Genomic DNA, 22922 nt, shown 5'->3' with positions numbered 1-22922 from the left:
AGAACATAAGAGTATAAATTCCATTCTATTGAGGTTTCTTTTTAATATGAAAATTCAGATAAATTAGCCTACTTCAGAATAGTATTAGAAGATACTTGAGCTATAGCCAGCACTGGATTGTTTAGAGCTGTGTTATTTGCTATAACCTCCTGTAGTCAGCATGCAGAACTTCTGAATGTTATTTTGCAGAACAGTGTCCATTCAGCCTCTACTTTCTGGATTTTCTGTGCGGAAATAATTCACATCAACCTTATTTTTTAGGCTTTTGAATAACGTATGATGATAGTACTGCATTGGAATGACAGATAAAAAGTATTATATACCCACTTGTACTACTGAGATGAATTACATTGTACTTTACTGACTGCTTAAACCATTTTATTACTTGTTGTGACTTCAAAAGAGAGTCAGTATTCATATTCATTTAGAAATAGGACACAAATAATTTTTCTAATTAAGTACTTCTACAAGAGAAAAAACCATGTCCTTGAACTCATGTAGGCTGATAAAATCAGGAGATGTTTTAGATTTACAGAGCTATAATAGAAAAGCCTACTTGATGCACGTGTCATTTGTGAATCCAGCATAGCTCCTACAATGTCAGAGTCTCACAAAAGGGCTGAGGTAGGAAGGGACCTCTGGAGGTCTCCTGGTCCAACCCTTTTGCTCAAGCAGGGCCATCTCAAGCAGGCTGCCCAGAACTGCGGCTTTTGAATATCTACACAGATGGAGACTCCACAACCTCCCTGGGCAACCTGTGCCAGTGCTCGGTCACAGTAACAAAGTATTTTCTTGAGTCCAAATGGATTTTTATGTGTTCTGATTTGTGCCCATTGCCCCTTGTCCTGTTGCTGGGCACCATTGAGAGCAGCCTGTCTTCTTCATTCCCTTCCATCAGGAGTTTACACACTTTGGGAAGATCTCCTCAGGGCCTTCACTTCTCTGGGATGTCTAACATCTCAAGAAACGGAGACTCTTTAAGAATGTTTGGGGGGCTTTCCTATGCTGAAAGCCAGCTGAAGAAAATGGAAGGAATCCCCTTGGCTTTGGTAGGCAGGGCCAGTCTAACCCTTGACCCAAGGTTCTCAATCTCTGCTATATTTTCCATTGTAAAGCTGTAGAAACTTTCAAACTACTCGTATACCATAGCAATATTTGGTTTATATCTGTTAAATAGCCAATGACAGAATTGTTAGGGGATTTTTGCTGCTGAGCATGTAGTCTCAGGTGACCTTTGTTCTTTGTAAGCTGGGCAGTATTCCTCATCGGAAGGAAAACAGGGAGTCTTTTGACTTGCAATTCCCCTCTGAGAAGGAAACCCATTCCCTGTGTGTCTGTTGTTCTCTATAAATTGAAATATAGCTTACAGTAAATTGAAATAGAGCTTACAGCTCTCAGAATATTTTGCTCCTATGTTTCCTTTCCCCATTCCCCATGTCCTTTGAATTTCATTGTTCCTTGTTAGCAAAGGAGGATTTGGGGAGTCAGTGCCTTTGCTTGCCTCAGACTTTATATGCCTCAAAGTGTGGCACCCTCCTAGGTGAGCAGCCTTTTAGCTATTCTGGACCCCATGCATTGTGGAACTCCACTGGAAGACTCTAGATCTGGAGGCAATGTATCAGTATATGAGGAGAACTCCAGTTAATGGTAAAGTCATCTTGTGTTAGTCTTACTTTGTGCCTGAGGAGTGAATAATAAAATAAAGTATGCTTAAGAAAATCCTTATTCATTAAAATGCATTATACTGGATATGTAGCAATCTGCACTAAAGAAGAAATTGGAAACATAATATTGGTAATTTTATTGGTAGAGAATTAAAAATATTTTTTTACATGGAGAATTTTGCTGTAGGCCATGCTCTGCACTCCTTATAACCTGTTTTTGTTGAGTTCTTGTGGAAAAAGAGCTAATCTTTTCCATTCCTTTTTCATTATATTCTTACCAGGGAGTTAATAAAATACAAAACACCTGCAGCATATTATTATTTTAGTTTATTTCCAGTGCAAATAAAACATTAACATATGCTAGATATGAATATATTTGCTTTCAGACAGATGGGAGTGGACAGATTGGTAGCGTTCCAGTTTCTAATAAGTTGGTACCCTAACTTTAGTAATGCTGATTTCACCAGAATTCATTTAGGTCAGTATGAAATAATAATTAAAAAAATCCTGGTTCTATTTATAATTACAGAAATCATCTAAGATGTGTGAGCATTCACATGCCTGGGTGTTGATTTCAATATGTTTGTTCTCACTAGTAATGTGCTTATGTCACTCTATACATGCATCATTGGTCTATGGGGCTCTTTTTTTATTTGTTTTGGTTTTTTGGGGGGAGTCATGGTGGGGTTTTTTATTGCTTTGTTTTAGGGTTATGGTGAGGGGAGTTGCTGGTGGTTTTTTGTTTTTTTGTTTTTTGTTTTTTTTTTTTTTTTGTTTTTGTTTTTGTTTTTTTTTTGTTTGTTTGTTTTGTTTTTTTTTTTTTTTGTCCCACAACCAGAAGTACATTGCCAAAACAGCAGCTTGTAGCTGATGTTCTAGTTTTTGCCTGGACCTTTTATTATGTAGATCGTGGAAATACCTATAGTATCAGTAGCAAACATCTTCAATGGGTATGTGCTGTGAAAAAAAGAGAAGTTTGCCTTAGCTGAAAACCCCAGAACTGCAGGTTTTGGACAAAGTCACAGAAAAGTAACCAGGTGGAGGGAGAGAGTACTGATGGAGCTGGATAGAGTAAAGGCTCTGCAAAACCCAGCCAACCAAGCAAATGAGAGTCTTAGCCTGTACAGTTTTGCAAAGACCAGTTTGCACCTGACATACTCTTATTCAGAACAGGATTGACAAGGATTGTTTGGATGGAAAGCTGTGCTAGGGGAGACACTGGTAGGAGATATGGGAGTGTACAAGAAGGCGTGCATAGTTTTTTGACATTGCCTGTGTCTGTGAAATGGAAAAATGGGAAGGTTGTGAAGGCTGGAACTCAATAAATAAATTATTGGAAGAAAACCCACCACAAAACTGTCAATAATGTGATCTTATTTCCCCTGGAAGGGATGGTAAAATATGAATGAAGTTGATTCAGTGAGATTAATATAAAATGATGTATACTGTTACCCTTTATTTGTCTTTTTGTGAAGATAATGATTTAAACCAGTGGCTTTCAGTCTTTTGGACTGCAGAAATTTGACATTTTTTCAGTGGAAACATGTAGGGAATTAAACTATCTGTTGCTTGGTTTACTTCTCTTAACCACTGTTTGCAGCTATCTGAAGTGGGATGTATAGACCTCCAGGCTGTTATTGATCACTGTTTCTACATCTGTCAGCTCATAAAATATGTTCAGCTTCAAATAATGGTCACTTAGTTCCATGTGAGACACAACTTTAAAATGAAAATCTTGGCAGATATGGTGTAACAGACCTTTATCCTGCTTTCCTCATCTGTTGCCTTCAAAAACATCATTGCAGTCCTCTTTATTTGAAGAGTTTCTGCAATTTGCTTTTGTCACTGTACCAGTCACAGGACTGTGTCTGTGGTGTTTCTTTATCTCTGTTCCGCCTCTCTGCTGATACAGAGAATTTTTACTAATTTTTGCATTTTCGGGGGGTTTTTATTTGGTACCAGTTTCCACAAAGAAGAAAGCCCTGGTCATTTATTTGGAAGGGTGGTTGACCATCCTAAGCCTTTCTCTACAGGGTAGCTGACTAGTGTATTTTCACCTTCTACTTGCTGAAATTATTTGCGTAAGTTTCTGATTGCAGATGAAAATTCTGGTCCTCCTCTTCTTGTTTTAAATTATTTTCAAGTATAATTTTGACTGTCTTCCCAGATTTCATTTAACTTGTGACATTTGGTTAAAATCTCTTAACATTATTTTACATCTAGAAATTTTTTTCTTAAAGATGAATAAAATTTGAAGATATTATTAGGCTTGCTTTTTTTCTGATGTCTAGTGTATACATATATAGTAGTGTTAGAATTACAGTGACATTATTGTTTGATGCAGTAAAGTGGGACAGAAAACACCTGGTTTCAGTTGTAAGATTTTTTTTTCCCGCATCTTGAAATCAAAGCAAGTAAATATGCTTGACTCATCTGGAAAATAGCACATACCTGTTTTTTCTAGTGAGTGAGCACTTCAAATCCTTTGAAGGTAGGGAAGATGAACAGGCATGCTTCTCCCTATGTTGTTATTACTTTGACAAAGACATGTAAATTCAGATATTATTTCCCTAAGATGTTTCTGTAGGTTATATTCATATTGACTAAAGTGCATTATTTCTCTCTCGGCAAATTTTACAGCCATGTAAAGGGGGACTTTGTTTCGTAGATGTTTTCATCATGCTTTTATCTAGAAACCTTTGTAGATCCTCAAGGCAGCTAAATGAGAAATCAAATCTGAGTATAGCATAGAAGAGATAAGTCTTGCATATGGTTGTTGTGAATTTCTCAGACAGCATTCTTAATAGTAGTAGCATATGACTTCAGAATGCTTAAATGTTGTCCATTGTCTTCTGTGACTCTGGAGGAATAGAGTTGGTAGTACGATGTAAGCGCCTAACCACCCATTTTTCGTTTTACTAATTTTGCAGTATTCTGTTGGTGAGTTGCTGTGAAGAAACATGGGAGGACATGAATACATTTTAGAAGTAGAAAATTAAAATAGACATATAAATCACTAAAGGAATCACATCCTTGGGGAATCACTGGTTCTATCAGTGCTAGTCACTTTTTAAACACCCTCTTTTAAGAGCACAGGAGCAATTCCAGAATGTTGGAAGTCAAGCATGATGAGGTAAAAGGTTGGCTTGGCTGAAAAGGGATCTTCTTTTGGAGCTAAGGCAAAAAAGGAAGGTCTATGCCCAGTGGAAGCAAGGTCAGGTGACATGGGAGGAGTACAGAGATGCTGTTTGCCACTGTTGGGAGAAAATTGCTGCAGCCAAAGCTCAGTTGGAGTTGAATAAGCTCCATATAGATAAACATACCTAGTAGCACTGGGTGTGAAGTGTGTCTGGAAAGGTCCTCCTAAGGACAATAGGAGTATTAACAAATATGATTTTTTTTTTAATTACTAGCAACTGTAAGGCTTTCTTTCACTGATGTAGTTCCCAAAGAAAAAAAGTAGTAGTTACATTAACAGTTGCTATGAACTCCAGCTTATGGTTTTTCCGTGATGCATCAGCGTATGAACAGATGCATTTGGGAGAAATTAGCTGTGACATAGCAGAATCTGTGAACATCTGCTCCAGCTACTTTTAAATTTTTAATTATTTCAAATTCTGAACTGACTTTAGACATGAAGTATTGTATCGTTTGGGAATGCACAATGGGTAATAGTAACTTCTAGGAGCCTTGAGAAACAGCATGTTAGATGTACATAGGTTTCTTTTTAAAGTTGACTTTTGAAAATTTCCAAAACTATTGGTAATACCTGATTTTTTTTTAATGTTAGTTTTTGGTTAAATGTTATTTGATAATGAATGTTGAGACTGAGTATATAAAAAATTTAGAAAGCCAATTCACATAACCAGTTTTAATCACGATTTCCAAAAATGTGTTTACACCTCTGTGTTAAAAACGTTTTGCTGCACTAATGCTAAGGACTTAGCTTAAGAATGTTAAATACAGTTCTCTGGAGTGTTTGTGATTATGCCAACTAATCCTGTCATTCTGGCTGAAGGGAGGGGGTGGAAGGATTGGTAGATTCCTTATGTGGTAACAGAAGTGGATGGAAGAGGAGTTGGGAGCATGAAACTTTGTCAGTTATTGTACAGAGCTAGATGCAGGTCCTTTGAAAGAAGTGAGGTTTAACAACAGCAATAGATGTGGTGCTCCACTCCTGGGAATGTCTAAGTACATTAGACTGGCCTGTGCCAAGAAGGCAAACGTGAGTATTGCCGTAACAGCCAACTTAACCAGGGGTTGCCGTTGGTAGAAGTGAAAGCACTTGGATCTGAGAGGAAAATAAATACAGTGAGGTGGATGCCAGGTCACACGATGCTGTGCCTTCACTAGGGAGGTGTGTGCAGCAAAGTCACAGTGCAGAATTTCTAGCTAAAACATCTGTGGAAACTGTTCTGGACCAAGGAGAGTCTGAGAATGGAAGCATCTGTAGCGTCCCTGATAGTTGCTTAAATATGGGTGTAGCCTGTGAGTACTTAAATAATACAGCAAGCTGTTGACCAAAAACCCACATAACTGTTGGAAGTAGCTATAAATTTTTGGAGCAGAAGCTGTGTAGAACCTTTGACTTGGGAGCGTGGAAATATCACTTCCAAGTTTTTTTCACCCTAATAAATGCCAGTTTTACTATATTGAGGTGGAGCTTGTAGTTTTGTAGTTTGCTTAGGATCATTTTTAGTACTGTCAAAATCTGGGAAAATGCTGCTGCTCAGAGGCGCTTGCCTTTTACTGAACATTGTTCACTTGATTTGTGTCCACAAAGCTGCAGAAAGTCACCATCTCAGTAGTCACATGCAAAAATGTGTCTTTTAAAATTATGCATAATTGGTGCACTCTCTTTTATTTTCGTGGCAAATCTGAGCAAAATATCCTAATGAATAAAATGTATTATTTTATTTCCCTTCCACCATCTGTTTGAAGTCTCTGTGGAGTGGATTACCAGTAACACCCTTTAAGAGCAGCTGCAGGAGCAAATGTGTATCTTCCCATGTCATGTCCATGGATGGTTTTAACTTATGGCAGTGGACAACACAACCTTCTTTTTATGTAGTAAAGTAATGCTGGTTGGTGATAATCTGTTTAGCTCTCATAGATTTCAAAATACTGACTCAAAAGTGTTCGAGTCTATAGCAGTTTTTCATTAATTTCATAAATTCTCAATACTCAGTCCTAATCAGTTAATTTCATCTTGCATATGTATGCCTGTGACTTGAGGCATTCTGATGGGTGTATGGGTGAGTTTAAGCATGTCTTGAAGTATAAAGTGCTCTAGGGAGGTGTCTAGTTTTCTAAACTCCGCTATTTTTCTCTTAACAAAGTTTTTGGAAAAGTATCTTTTACAACTAGCCCAGCAGTCCAGCTGAGAGAAGGTGGAACAAAGTAGAAATTTCCCTGTTATTAGTAGCTGTCAGCAGTTGATAAAATATCTGTTTGCACCTTCACTTAATACAGCTATGTCACGGCTGTTGCGGATAGCTGACATAAGGAATCTATCAGATAATGTCTAATCCCACCTTTATGGGGATTATGTAGGCCTGTAATATTTGCACTGGAGTTCTCTTGGTCTGTCAGACTGTTGTGCTATTTTTAAACCTTTAATATAATTGTAATACGGTTGTCATTTAATTAATATTAACTCAATTGCTTTTCTTCTCCTGACACCCTCTAAGGCTTTTGTCTTGGTGTTTGATTTTATAGTTTGACATTTTGCTGTGAAAGTTACTTGAGTATTGGATGGTCAACATAGTGAAATTGCCATAAAATGGGTGGGCATTTTGATCACGTTAGTCATGCTCAAGTTTTTAAAATCCTATGTTTATAGTCCAAAATACTCCAGTTCTCTTTAACAAGCAGAATATGGTCCATTGCACTAAAGCCCAAGTTTTGCATGTCTATCTGTAGAACTGTTTTGGCTGCTCTGTTTAACCAAGCTAAAGTTGCATTGTGGATTGCAGTAATGCCCTTTTTAAGAGAAGATGACATGAAACACATTGTCCAGATTGGATCTTTGCTTACCAAGAGACACCTCCCTTTGTGCAATTAGTGTCCATTGGCTTTGAATGGCTGCAGCCTCTTTCCCAGACTCCCTGTCTGACAGCCTACTTTGGAAGTTTTACTCATCTGTTAGGTCTATTTTCCTCAGCTGAACTTCTATCAATAGAGTTTTTAGTCGTGTTTTCATGTGCTTTTTCAGTGCTCAGATTACTTTTTAGTCTTTAAGGATGACTCAAGGAGCTGCATTCTGGGATTCATTTGAATTCTATAGAAGACTTCTCAACAGCAACACGTAGAACAGATGAATTATGTAATTTCCTGGTAGCAGTTGATGGAAATACAGGAAATATGAGAGGGAGGGGAGGGGATTTAGGATTTCAGATTGACTCCGTGTCAATGTGACTAAACAGCCTGTTTGTGTTGTTGGAGGTGTGTCGCACCATAGATACTCTTCAGTGGTTCTAAGACTAATGTAGAACAATGACTTTGTGTTTTAAATGTAATAGGAACGTTTAGCTTTTCCAGCTAATGAGAAATAAGACACGAATAGTAATTGGTTCCTTGTCATGATAAAATTTCAAATAAATTTTTCAGCTAAGGAAGCAGAAGCAGATATATGCAGCTTTTCAGCAGTGATTGACTGGAAAAATTCACAATATATTTTTCAGCTTGAAATTTGGAATAATTTTGAATTGTTGAGGGAGATGGTATGAAATAAAGTAAGTCTGCATCCTCAGTGACTGCAGTAACAGAGGAATTTGTGCTTTCCAGAAAATGAACAAAAAAGAAATAATGCCCAACTCCCTGCAAAGATAAATGAGCAAGGGGTGAGAGATGTGCCTAGTAATGGTGTGGCTATCAAGAGAAAGAAATTCAGGAAAGGTGACGATTATGTCTGTGTGTACTTCTAAGGATAAAGCCACACTGTGGTTTTGCGCTATGTAAGCTTGCAAAGTAGGATTAATGGGACTTACACAATGCCTAAGCCTTCGTCTCTGAGCAGTGGAAAATGTAATCAAAGAGATTCCAAGGAGGAGGTTGGAACATTAAGGGAATGAGACAGGTTTGGGGGCTTTTCTGTGAGATAATTTTGTGTGAGTTTCCTCCCTGCCAACCAACCAACAAAAGTGCTCAAAGACTGAAGCAACATAGACTTAATTTCCAGAGTTAAGTTGTCCGTTTATAATTACCAACAGATTTCTCAAAACTGCAAGTCCCATCTGCCACTCATTGGACAGTTGTGAATACAAGAAATTAAAGTGGTTTGAGGAGTTGACCAATGGGCTAAACTTTCTGCTTTCCATTGGTGGTAAGTCTGAATCCAAACCAGCTGAGATACCACCATTGTGTATGCATTCCTCAGGGGAAGGCATACACAATCTAAACAGTGAAGGTGATAAATGCAGAAATGAGAAAATGTACTATGTGACATCCTGAGAACTCAGTGAACAGAAGGCAGGAGTTTGCTGGGCCATGGATTTTGCATGGACATTTAAAATAATGCAAAAGGAAAATGTCATTTGGAGGCCAGTGGGAAGAAGAAAGGGTTGTGGAAGAGAAGGGATGGTTTAACAAACTGTTGATAATTCATTCAACAAACCCAACAGCAAGTGGGCTCCTGAAAGAAGAACATGGAGAAGATTCCATGTCATTATCATGTGTTAAATAATACTAAAGGATAGTTGTATTATTACTATATCTGCATAAATATAAGGAGACCTTGCTAATAATTTCTTAGACCGTGTACACAGATGCTTACCAATGTAATATTTGATCACTTTCTGCATACAAATAGATCAAGAGTAGTCAAACTTCTAAGCAGGTTTTGTAGGCTTCCTGTTTCATCTTCCTAGAAACCTGTGCTTTGAATAATGTATATTATTTTAGGTACTGGGGGAATATGGAAATTTGATGGCAAGAGGAAATGGTTGATGTAATTCAGCTGTAGCTGAAGTCCTACGTAGGCAATAACTATCAAGATCTGGAACAACTAACCATCAGGTAATGTCTTGACTGTGACTCAGTCTATTGAATGAAAGGAAGATGAAGGATGATATGCTTCCCCAGAGAGATACCAATCACTAACTAATCAAAGTAATCCTGGGAAGCATCTAGCCAAGCAGAAATTAAATCTTCACTGGACTTTTCCAACTAGTGCTAGTCCTGATGCTCATGTTGCTGAACCATCTTTATTTCTGAAGGAAAATAAAAACGGGAAATACCACCATCATGGGATGTTTCCTGGCTGTGACAGTTGCTGTCAAGAGGCAGGAGGAACATTCTGTTCCACCCTGCCTGGGACATGGGTGCCAATGTCTTAGGATGAAAGTGGTGCATAAAAAAGTTAGTAGATTTGTCTTTCTAGAAATCTTTCCATGTGTGCTTAGTAGTCACCTAACCAGACAATCTTAAAAGTTTTTAGAAGCCTCCAGGTAGCTTGATGCAAATCTGCCCTTTACCGTTTGTCAGGAAATTTTCTGTTTGTCAGGATGCCTCCTCAGTGGGCAGTGGAAGAGGAGTGGGCTGCCAAGAGAGAGGGAAAAAGACAGAGGCATTTGTGACAGTATTGGGAGAAGAAAAGACAGTGTGCATTGGTAAACTTACACCATTGCTAAACCCACTGGAGTCTGTCATGATAAATAAACATGGAGCCAGTGGTACTGGTGTAGATGAAGTGCCTGTGTGTTTTTGGCATGGTTGAGAAGAAAAAAAACAAGTGATAGTGCTCCAAATTAAAGCTTCAGCACATACCTTAGTTCTTGCTGCTTTTTAATGGAAAGAACTACCCAAATATGATGGAATCATTCATGTTTTAGAGAACACTAGTAGGAAAGAAGTAGCAGGTTGTGTTGATTTTGATGGCTTTAAGAAGAAATACCCCTTTTGAACGTTGTCAGAGCAGCAGTCTGTAAGAAGACATGGTTAAGCTTGTGCTTAGATTATTCAGCTTAACAGGTTTTCAGTTCAGTTTCAACAATTCTTTTTAATTTGGCATTTATTGTTTGTTGGGTTTTCTCTCTTTTCTCAAGCATGGTTTGGTCACTCTATACAGACAGGTCCCTGATACCTGGAGACTTCATAACCTTGCTGACAAAGCCACACCAAAATGCTTGGATGGTTTATTTAGGGCAGTTCAGTGGGTGAGATATAACTTTCTTAGCTGCATGACGGCCAAGTGTTGTGGTTGTGGAGGTGGGTGCGTGAGCTCTGCTTGAAATTTCTGGCACCCACACAGGCAAATGTCTTGAAACATGCACTCTGCTGCCATGTTTTAACCTTTGAGAAACAATCTTTGGGTGCATGAAGATATGTGGGAAAGGGTTAAGGGCCGTCTGGGCAGAGCCATCTCTCACAGACCCAGAATTTCTAAGTTTTTCTTGTTTCCAAGACTTTATGGAGAAGAACTGATTTTCTTCCTGAAAGCGTTTGTGATACTGCATTACTACGTTAGAATGGTTTCATATGTGAAGACTTCCAAAGCCTGTTGGTGAAATAAAAAAATAGCTTTATTATTTCACACTAGGCTGGATGTGTTCTTTTCATAGTTCTTCTGTGTATATTATTTTCTATTTTTCTTTGAAGAATCAGGTTTGTTGCTATTAGTAAGAAGACTAGATTCAGTGGACTATGCTTGAGGTAGTTTGTTGCTTTGTTTTTTTTGTTTTTTTAAAGATACCTGGGTAGTCTCCCTCATATGTTGAGAATATTTTGGCTTCAGGAGCATATTTTCTTCTAAGATAGAATGACAGTGATTTTGATGTCTTTTGCCTTTTCTGTGAACAGTCATAGTCTGCCTGTTGGGAACATGAGGACGTGTTAACAGTTCATTGCCATTGTGTGATCCTCAGGCACTGCTGTACTGTATTTTTTCCTGTCACATGTAGTTGTTCTTAGAAACTTGAAATGTATGGGTCAAGGGAAAGGGCTTAATATTTGACTACTTCAGTTTAGCGTCATGGCCTATAATGCATAGGAGGTGATAAGTATGACTGGACAATTGTCTTGTCTTGCTGGGATTCAAGATCTGCTAGTCCCTGGAAAGATTTATATAGAATTTTTTCATCTACTTCCTTCTAGAAGAGCTTGTTTCGGGGAGAGGAATGAGACACAGTATTGAGCTTTTATGACTCTTGTGAGTCACACACTCTGTGTGCAGTGGGTTGACCCTGGCTGGACTCCAGGCACCCCCCGAAAGCTGCTCTCTCACTCCCCTCCACAGCTGTACAGAGGAGAGAAAATGTAACAAAGGATTAGTGAGTCGAGATAAGGACTGGGAGAGATTGCTCACCAAACACCATCATGGTCACTCTTCCACAGGGTGCAGTTCTTCAAAGACAGGCTGCTTTGGTATGGGCTTCTCTCTCACAGCCTCCTCTCAGGCATCCACCTGCTCTGGGCTGGGGCTCCTCCACAGGCTGCAGGTAGATCTCTGCACCCCCATGGACCTCCATGGACTGTTAGGGGTACAGCTGCTTCACCATGGTCTGCACCATGGTCTGTGGGGGAAATTCATCTCTGATACCTGGAGCACCTCCTCCCTCTCCTTCTTCACTGGCCTTGGTGTCTGCAGAGTTGTTCCCTTCACATATTCTCACTCTCCTCTTCTCTGGCCACAATTACAACTGTGTAATAACTTTTTGGTTTTCTTCCTCTTAAATCTGTTATCATAGAGGCGTTGCCACCATTTCTGACTGGCCCAGCCTTGGCCAGCAGCATGTCCATTTTTGGAGCCACCAGGGATTGGCTCTGCTGGATATGGAGTAACCTTCTGCAGGTTCTCACAGAAGCCACCCCTGTAGCACTTCTGCTACCAAAGCTTGGCCATGCAAACGCAATACACCTTTCTTTGTGGATGTTGTACAAACTTTCTGTTACCCCTCTGACCTATGGCTCTTTTCCGTACTTTCTTAAGTCTGACGGCAAATTCTGCAGTTCATGGGATTTATAGTGTTGCAACATGCTGTGATACCAATTCTTGAAAATGTTTTGGATGCTTAAGTCACACAAGATACTTTATATTTTATAAGATATTATAACTCAAATTTTTCAGTTTCAAAAAACCCATTTTTGTTGCTGTACCCATCACTTCTTTTTCATTATCAGTTCCAAAACTTTACATGCTGACAAAGTAATAAGAAGGAGCTGCAAGTTAAAAAAGAAAAATAAAGTAGAAAAGAAAATAACAGGAGTAATGCTGTAATTCAAAGGTAAAAAAAGTAAATCCAGAGGTGACTCAAAATTAAAAAAAATATTCAAAATTAAAAAGAATAAATAAACCAATAAAAAGTCTTGCACTTTTAGATATTTTTGTCTGCCAATCACAGTCTATTTAAACAGTATAGATAAATCTCTCTGTGAAGGTATAATTGATTTGCATCTCCAAATCAATGATTAGCAAATTAGACCTCTAACATGTAATCTAGAACTTAAAAGTTGTAACCTACTCCTGTTATTTCATGATTATGCTTACTTGATGAGCCTTGACTGTGTCCTAAGCAACAGAGACAGACATCTGATTTTCTGTACCTAGCAGTTATGTTACTCAGCCTTTATATTTTGCATAATGTAATTGCAGTAATGGACCCATTAAAAAAACAAAAAAGCAAGACTGTTTGCTGTGAGGATGTTTTATGGAAGTCTTAAATATTGAATAGGAATTTTGGTGAGCAATCCAGTATGAGCTGTGTCAGCATGCTGTTGTATGTGCCAGGGCACAGGAACAGCACCAGGCCATGGTATAACAAACACCAATCCTAGTGACATCCATCTGTCATTTGATCATTGGAGATTTGATCCTTTTTTTGTTGGGGGATAAAAAAAAGTCACAAAAAGTCAGTTACTGTGCAATAAAATTCATATACTGCAATATGCCTCAGCAGTAATGATAAAGAACTGGGATAATCAAGATACAAATCCATAATGTTTAAATAACCGTGTGGGGTGATGAAACTTCAAAGGACTGTGATAACAAATAAACATGTGGCTTCAGTGATCACCCTTCATCATGCAACATTCCTCTTCAAGAAACTAATTATGTATTAATGCCACTGGCACTGCTCTCACAGCTCCAGTTTCGTGTGCACCCGAGCTGTGTTGCAGGCAGTCACCTTCCTTGGTGTGACCCGAGACACGTCTCTTCTGCTGTCTCAGTAGCTATCTGTACTCCCTATTGCTTCAACATCCTTCACCTTTCTACTTACGTCTGCTTTTCTGAGTAGTTCGTGGGGTTTTTTTCTCCTCTAATTTTTTTTCTTATGATATCCAAGAGTCCTGTAGATGGGTTTAGAATATTCTTGCAGCTGAATCAGTCTTTTCATTTTGAAATGCAGTTATCTTTAAGAAAATGTATCAGTTCTGTAAGCAGAGTGCCAACATATTTATACAAAATCATTGTGTTGTTTTGTTTTGTTTTGTTTTTTTCCTCTGAAGCGGTGTGTGTATTTGAAGGCAGAACCTACTTTGAAGGGCAAAGAGAAACTGTGTATTCAAGCTCAGGAGACTGTGTTCTGTTTGAGTGCAAGGTAAGAATACTCTTGATGGAATAAAAATTCTTGCATGTTAGAAATATCAAAGTCCCACTGAAAGAAACTTTTGGAATACAGACAGATATACCTTGGGAAGTGACAGAAAAGGCATCTAATAGGTCCTGTGTTTATTTTGTCTGAGTTCCACATCAAATTTTTGCAAATCAATTTACTTTGCATAGCTTTACTTTGCATTACTTTACTTTGATGATACAGCTTGACAGTCAAACAGCATTCTTTCTTCCCTAGGTATCATCCCCATCATCAGTAATAAAACAGCAGCAGACTACCTTATGCTTCCATTTGCAGTGTTATTGTTCAAAATTATATGCTCAGGTGTAAGAGATACACGAATGTGATGGGGGCATAGTTTGGAATTCAGGATCAATATTAGAGGAAAAGCTAGAGGAAAAGGAAGAAAAAGAGCTGGTACACCAGGTATCTGGTATTTCTAGCAATGGAAATGGAGTAGGGGTGGGGTTTTTGTTTGTAAACAGAACATACCTGATGCTGAGTCTTGCCCTGCTGCCTGAACAGAGCTGCTCTTCAGGGCACAAGTACACTTTAATGGCAAAATATACCCCAGGGACAGTTGTGGGTTGAGAATTACACAAACTGCTGCAGTGAGTCTTGTGTTGTCTGTCTGGGGAGGATGGGGAAGAATCCTGTCTGGTTAGAGAGCTGCATGCTGCGGGGTGGAATTGAAAACCTGAACGCACATTTCTAGGGCAGAGAAAAAGGCAAGCAACTCCTCTTGCCATGGAGCTGTCCATCAGATCAGTTTCTGGAATCACAAACATTTTCATACAGTTGTTAAAAGGTGTATTTTACAAAGAAGAACTGGAAACTCTTGTCTAACTACTGTTGATTTTAATCTTTATGAGCTTAATTCCTGCAGTAGGTGCTTGAAACCCTTTTGAGAGTGGCAAGGAGAAGCTGACCCGAAATAATTTTGGATTCAGCTGTAGGCTTTTTAGGGCTCTGAAGCTCATATTTTCAATATGACACCCAGGACATGAATTCTATGATTAGTCAATGGATATAATTAAGAACCATCAAAAGTGATGTGACATTGCCTTGTGTTTCTTGCAGCTGGCAGTTGCGATACTGTATGAAAAAAATGCCTCTGTTGGCTGGGCTAGTCTGTGTTTTGTTGATTAGACTTGTTTTCTCATAGGTTGTCTCACTGTCTCGGTAGAAATAGTAAGCAGCAGCTTTGGCTGATTGAAATGTTGGTTTTTCAAGGACTGAACGGCCTTGTGAATGATAATTCAGAGCAGAAAATCCATGTACTGTAAACTTCGTTGGTCATTTAGGAATTCATAGATGGGCATTATTTTATTACTACCAGAGCTTTCATAAAAGGATATAATTAATGACTTCAGGTCAAGAGGTATTAGTAGGATTGGCACAAGTACTGGTTTCAAGCTTGAAGGCTTATAATGATGTTATCAAGGCAATATATGGAATTTTTTCTTTTTGTCTGGATGCAATTAGAACCATCATGTTTTGTTTTTATTGGCTGCTGCAGTTGTGTGTGCTATAGGCATGCACTTTTCTGTTTGAGTAATATTTCTGTTTGAATAAATAAGTGAATGAAAAATTATCTTCCAGATTAGAATTTACAAAAGAATTAAATGAAATCCAGACTTCCCTGATTGATGTTATTTCTATCAAAGGTTAATTTATCTTATGGGATTGACGGGTTTTGTTTGTTCTGGTGTACAGCACATCTGTGGCTGGTTTGCTTAACTGTATTATCAGATTAGGGTTGGCTTCTCTGTCAAGATTGTCTAAGGTAAAGTTTGAGCAGTAATTTTGATATTGGCCATTGTGTTCATGTTCATCTTTACATTTCACAGTTAAAGAGGATTTAAAATTAAATGCTAGACCAATAATAATAATAATAGCACACACATACATACAGTGGCATATGCATTATTTTAGATGCTTTTCTTGCATGAAGAAATGCAGGGTCTTGAGTACATTGAAGTCTTATTTTAACCACATTGCTTATTGTAAGGCAGATGCCTCTGAGGAGCATGTTGTTGTTTGCCTTGTTTTCTTTCTTTGCCCTATCATGATTAGAGCATTGTAAGACACATTATTTATGGCCTGAGGGAGCCTAAAGGTGGTACACCCATGGTAGCCAGGTTGCTAAGGCAAGCATTTTGTGTGGCCATACTGCAGTGATTTCATGTGACCTGCACCGAGTGCCTGAAGATACTAGATACCATCTTGTGGCATTCTGCACTTCCAGATGCCTGATCCAAACTTAGCTGAGAAACTCTCTCTTTCCTAATAGGGACTCAGTGCTAGTTTCCTTCAGTGTTACTGCCACAGCAGTGAGATCAGAGATGTTCAAGTTTGATTTTACTTGCTGTATAAATAAGAAGCTTCTTTAGAGTATTCTTTATGGGGACCCTTGTCTCTGGAATCTGCTGCTTCAGATTTTTAGAAATAATTGTTACTCTTTCAGGCATGATGCTAAGAGAAACTTCTGAGGCAAGTTACTTGACAGCTAAGAAAGGAGAAGCATGAGAGTTGTTGTATCACCTTTGCTTGCTTGAAAAAGTTTGAGTATAGGGGAATTCCTGATGCTTTTATCGTGCTATTTTGTCCTCTCAAATGGTTTTTGAAGGTACCTGGAGTTTGGCCTGGGCTGGTTTTTTTTGTGCATTATAATGCTGAAACTCCACTAAAGTTATAACTTTATTTCCTGTCTCACAGTATTAATCAATTACCTCAATTTAACAGGACCACAAAATGCAGCGTATTCCGAAAGATAGCTGTACAGTTTTGAACTGCCCAGAATCTCAACAGATCCCCTTATCTCACAGTTGCTGCAAAATCTGTAAAGGTAAGGCAATAGCAGGATATATATAAGCTCAGTGTAATTTTTCATTCTTACAGATTACAAATAGACTTTTTTTCTGATAATTTTGAATAGGACACTCCTATGCATGATGGTCACTGTAGGTCTTGGGAAACTGAATAGGTAAGAACTTCACTGTGACATCTGAAAATTGTTTGTAGAATGTTTAGTAATGTGAATTCTTTGAAACATGTTTTTGTGTTTTATTCCAGCCAAAAATGGGTGGAAAGTCTAAGAAATCATATACATAACTAGCAGTTTTTCTCCCCTTCACCCACTCCAGTGTCCAAATTAAATAGATTGGAGAAATACTCATGTTTGCCAGCATCTTTCTGAGGTGCTTTGAGGTATCTCTTTCAGAGAACTGTTTGTGCTATGCAGTTGTTCAAGTACCTGGAGTAACTTGTTTACCTCTCTGGGGTTGTTGTCTGCATCTATGAGCACAAACTTTGGGGAATATTTTGGTATGCTGTGCACCTTTGTGTGCTACACCCAGTGTGATCTCTACCAAAGAAGAGAGGTGTAGCAAGTGCTCTGAGTCCTTGGCCCACCCTTTTGATCTGGACTAACACCGGTATCTTCAAAGCTTTGAGCAATTGCATCTTCAAGTAGCTACATCTGTTTCTTCTATAGCTAAATAAGATAAATTGATACCTGGCATGAAGGAAGGTGTTAGACTCTTGGGCTGATTTTAGGTATACTTCAGTGAAGAGGGCAGCTATAGCTGTTTCTGTGCTACTCAGCACAAACATGAGTGATATGATTAATGGCATCAAGCAGAGGGATAAGAAAGTAGAAGAAAAGAACTTAAGAGAAGACAGGTCTTCAAGTCTGTCACAGTCAAAAAGGATTTTTTAATGATAACTTTTTATTAACTCTGCAGTAGCTGAGAGAAAAGGATTCTATGTTTCTTGGGCCTTTCTATAGTTAAAAAATTTTTATGCATGTTGGTTGAGTGCTTTCTGAATATTTTCAAGCCTTCCTGAACTATGCTAGCTTGACTTCTGATGGGGAGAAGAGCTTATTCGATAAACAAGAAGCTGTGGCAGGCTGTTATTCAGTAGCATGTATTTTGTTTATTAATACAGCTGCTGTTTAAGTATTGAGAATCTTAATAATAATAATAAATCAGTATGAAAGTCCTCATCCTTTCTGGATGACATGTGTCTTCTTAGTTAATGTCAAATTCTGATACAATCCAATACAGGCAAGGAAACCCAGAAATAAGACTCTTGCTTTGCCATGAACTCAGGATTCAGTGAGGAGGGCAGCAAAAAGCCAAGGAGTAGATGTTGCCATGGCCAGAGGTTGCTCTTGATGCACATGTTTCTGTTGTCGTCAGGGAATATTGGAGACCCTCTAGCACAGTGAAAGTGTAGAGTATTTTGCTCCTTAATGTCCTATGTTAGATGCCAGCACTGTGGTAGCTGTGGTGAATGATAATATTTAAGTAACATTACCTAAGCATACCTCTAGGTTAGAGAGACAGCCCACAGCAGGAGAAAGAAAAACATCAGCCTTTCATTTCACAAGAGGTCTGTGATGTTTCTGTCATAACCACATCACTGGGTCTCAATAGTAAAACATTTTGCCTTTATGGGATCTTCTGCTTCCTTTTCTTCTTTTGCTTCATTCCTGCTGCTTCACACTGGTTCCTGAGCTGTCCAAGTGCAAAAAGATTTCTTTGACCTGACCTCCAAGCATCTCTGCTGCCACTGTCCTGCTTGGGGTCCTTGTTTAGCTAAGCTTCTGTGAGGTTAGGGGTTAGAAGCTCTTTCACAGAAAAATATGAAGCAGAAACCAGGTGGAATGATAAAAGTAATAATCTTTACTGCCAAAAAATAAGTTTGCTATTTTGCAAGATGCTTGTGTTGCAGCCTGATGCCAGGTTGCATTCTGGAGCTGTTGCTGTTACACCAGTCCTGGTCCCCTGAGCTTGATCCACATTCCCAAGGTCTCCTGTGGTTTTGAGAGAAGAAAGTAATTATTGGAAAACAGTACTGCTGCTTGATCAATTAATGCTTCAGTGAAAGAAGGAAACTTGAAACAAAATTAATGAGAAAACAGGGAAGGAGACAAGCTCCACACCTTTATATACAGATCTGGAAACTGTAGAAGCTTCAAGTCAGTTTCTAGAACCAGCTTGATTTCAGCATAAAAAAGGATGATTTAATGCTGTTCAGCAACATTAAATCATTAAATTTCATGAGAGCAAACAGAAGAAATTTAAAAAGAAACCTACTGAGTTGAAAGGTTCAATCTAAATTTTCCAGCCTCAAAAAGAACTTCACAATCTTAAAAATTTGTAGTTAAGGTGCAGTGTAAAATGGCCACATTCAGGAAAAATGGAAAAGAGAAAATAGGAAAATAGGAAATAGGGGTGGCTAACAGGTAAGATTTTGAAAATAAAATTCTCTGTAATGGAAAGAACGATGCAATAAGGAAAGAGTATTCAGTTAGTGGAGGAAGGGAAGAGATAAGGGGAGAGTAAAGCAAAACAAGTCAATGTTTATCAAAGACTTTTCGTTAAATACAGAAGGATTTTATAAATACACCTGGGAACTAAAAGTGCTAGAAAAAAAAGTAATATCACTGGTAAATGAGATGCTGAGTGTCTAAGCTGTTAAGCTCTTTTATATATGTGCAAATAAACAAATAAAAAAATGAAAGGGACAAGAAATATATAATTAAGACATGTCCTGTAAAAGTAATTAACAATGACAAGGAGACAGTAAGGGGATTTAAGCAAGCCTCCTATCCAGCTGCTTCAGATCAGTGCTATAACCTGAAATTGAATTGAAGACCTAGAGACAGTCTGTTCTCGTGGCCTTTACTACTCCTCTCATCCATTTCATGCTTGGTACAATTTATATTTCTGTATCTCACAGACAATAGAAAGGTATTCTTTGACCTAACTGAGAAGAAGATAGGACTGTCTTTGACAGGTATGTTTTGTAATCCCTGGATTCTTTTTAACCCTCAGTCATGCTTGTTTCTGTACAGGTCATGACTTTTGCACGGAAGGACATAACTGTATGGAGCATTCTGTCTGCCGAAACCTAGAGGACAGAGCTGTCTGTAGCTGCCGAGATGGCTTCCGAGCCCTTCGAGAGGACAATGCCTACTGTGAAGGTGATACCTTGTACACATGCTTAGCACTGTTGTGTAAATTACTGTGGGATGAATCTGTTGCTTCATAAGTTGTCAAAGGGATAGACATATTAGTGCGATGAATTAGATGTGTAGCATGTTGATCAATTAAAATAATTTCTCTGATAAAGTAATTAAAGAAAAAAATTTAAAAATCTGATCAGCATGGAGGTGACCAATTAATATGGCTGAGGTCTTGAATTAGAAACATGCTTCCAGAGGGAAATTTTCCTGTATTTTTTTTTTCTTGGTATTCAGATACTTAGGCAGCCTAAATTCAACCATTTGAAAAACAAGTCAGTGTAACATTCAGTTTCTCTTTTCACTGCTGCCTGTTCCTCTTCTCTCTCCCCAGGAAGTAAGAAATGATATAGACTAGATTCTGGTACTGTTAATCATACTGAGTAAAGAGTCACTGTTTGAGTGTCTCTATTGGTATCAGGGAGCAACAATCTACTTAATCAGAAGAGAATCATCTATACAAGGTAGCATAATCAGGTGAAAGGAACCAATCACCACTCCAGCAGTGGAAACCAAAGTCCTCTGCACAGTCTCCGGTGTTTGGGCTAACTGTTACTGTTCCTCATGAAAACCCTGAGTCTGTACACACGTAATACCAGTGTGCTGTCAGGCCATTCTTACCAAAAAGCTTAAGTGTTGGCAGCAGGATGGGCTTTGACTAATAAGTAGTTCTGTTCAGATTGAATTGAAAGTCAAGCATCTGTGAGTAGATGTAGTTTAAGGTGCTCTGCAGTCCCTCCTAATACCTGCATTATTCTCTGGTGACGCACAATAAATGGGATAAATTGAGGCCTTTTAAGACTGTTCCTTTGGCTGAACTCTGCCGAAGTTAATGCCTGCAGCTTGCTTGAATTAGTAGCTGCATTAACGTCAATGGAAATGCTCATCTGTAGATTTAGGTTTGAGAATTTGTGGCTGTTTTCAGGAAAAGAGCATGTAATTAATTCAGCTTCATATACATCTCTCCTTAATTTTATGGTAAGCCTTCTGATGTAAGCCAGTTTTGAGAAGCAGAGCTAAAAATCATACAGAAACAAATCCCTTGCCCTCATCATGTACCAGGAGGCATCTGACATCAGGACCTGCTGTGTAACTTGTAGCATCAACCACTTTTTATCCCATAGTCTCTGGAGACTATCCTGTGGCTTAGGCTATGGATCTGTGTTTCCAGGAACTCATCAGCCTTTCCCTATTTGAGGGAGTCACTGGAGCAATGGAGTTACAGTGAAGTTAGGGGTTTTAAGAGATTTTTTTCCTGCAGCTCTGTTGTCACTCTGCTGAATGAAAGCGAAAAACAAATTCCACCTTCTTTGTGATCTCCAAGTCTCTCACATTAGAGTGTGTGGCTTTGTGTGGAACTTGCCAAGCATGCCATAAGCAATAAAAAGAAAAGAAACTTTTATCAGCATTGAGGGTGAAATGTTTGATGAGGACACAGTAGATTATCATATGTGAGGCTGATACATTCTTATTATAAGAGGATTTACCAGTTTGTGCGGTACCTGATTTCAATATGATGATTTTTTGAGATTTCTTGGCCCAATTGTTCCTGTATGGGCAAATGACATTGGTTCTGCGTGGTAATTATGAATCTGCTTAACTGCTTTCAGAGAACATGCATAAGTGAATAAAAGATTGGGACACATTACATAAAAGTACTAATTTTGCATATTATGTTTGAAGGCATTAAATTGTCACTTAAAAATGTTCTTGATCCAGGAACACTTGTTCACGTTGAAGGTAATGGGAATAAGTTACACTAGGAAAATGTGCCCACATGAGCAAAGCTCAGGAGGCTGGGTCACTTCCCAAAAGGTTCTCCTTGCCAGGAGTGAAGCTGCCTCAACAGGCAAACCAGCCTGGCTTTGCTGCTGGTTCCGTGCCCCAGCTGCAGTGTTGGCACCACACTTGAGCTATGCACAGTTGGTACATGGATCCAGACCTGTCCTTGACTGTCCATCCCTGACTGACTGCGAGGGCCATGTGCTGGAAGGATGGTAGGGAAGGTTACAAACTGAAAGTTTGATTGTTTTTGTGGAAGATAAGGGGCAGGGGACTGAAATGCCCATGTTTCTCCAGTGTTGTGCTTTTATTACTGTAGCCCTTTCCCAGTTCAAATGTCTCTTTGAGCAGAGGTTTTCTTTATTTCTGGAAAGGGACTCTTACCTTATATACTAAACTAACTAACAGCAAATGGCACAATAGCAATAGTGTAACACCAAGTCTTTTCAGAATCCTATGCCTCGTCTTGAAAGGCTGAAATGGTCCCAACCTCCCTTTCTCAGTGGATGCCCTTCCTTCACTCTGCCATTATTTGGTCTTTAATTGCAAGCAATGCCAGGTATAGAAATGTCGAGTTAGCACAAAGCCTTTCAGAGAAGGCTTTTTGTAATGGCTAGAGCCCATAGATATGAGAGCTGTTTCTGTGTTTGCACTGCACAAACTTCACATATACTGCAAAATAGGATGTCATTGGTTCTGTGTTAGAGCCACGTTTCACTAAATACAATCCTGATTTGTTCTCCAGCCCTGTCAAAATTGAAAGAATAAACAGAAATAGTGATGCTCCCACTGGCAAAACTTCCCCTTAAGGAGAAGAACAAAAATAAAAACACTCAAAGCTGGTTTCAGTGTGGGTCTGGAAAAGCTGCATAAATTTTAGCTGAATGATGG

The 22922-nt window shown here is 38.7% G+C and overlaps 1 protein-coding gene across 2 annotated transcripts in view; it reads left to right on the top strand.

Annotated features, from left to right (window-relative positions):
* The window catches only part of NELL2 (neural EGFL like 2), a 140264-nt gene that overhangs the window by 42059 nt on the left and 75283 nt on the right, over positions 1–22922 (top strand). For both annotated transcript variants that reach the window (XM_039571111.1, XM_039571112.1), the window contains exons 10-12: positions 14109–14200; positions 16961–17063; positions 20082–20210. In XM_039571111.1, coding sequence (XP_039427045.1) covers positions 14109–14200; positions 16961–17063; positions 20082–20210 — 324 coding nt within the window. The remainder of the gene's footprint in view (positions 1–14108; positions 14201–16960; positions 17064–20081; positions 20211–22922) is intronic.

This window comes from Corvus cornix, chromosome 1A, assembly GCF_000738735.6.
Source record: "Corvus cornix cornix isolate S_Up_H32 chromosome 1A, ASM73873v5, whole genome shotgun sequence".
In the NCBI taxonomy this organism is placed as follows: domain Eukaryota; kingdom Metazoa; phylum Chordata; class Aves; order Passeriformes; family Corvidae; genus Corvus; species Corvus cornix.
Note: the sequence above shows the minus strand (reverse complement) of the source record. Positions and strands in the feature narration are given on the sequence as shown.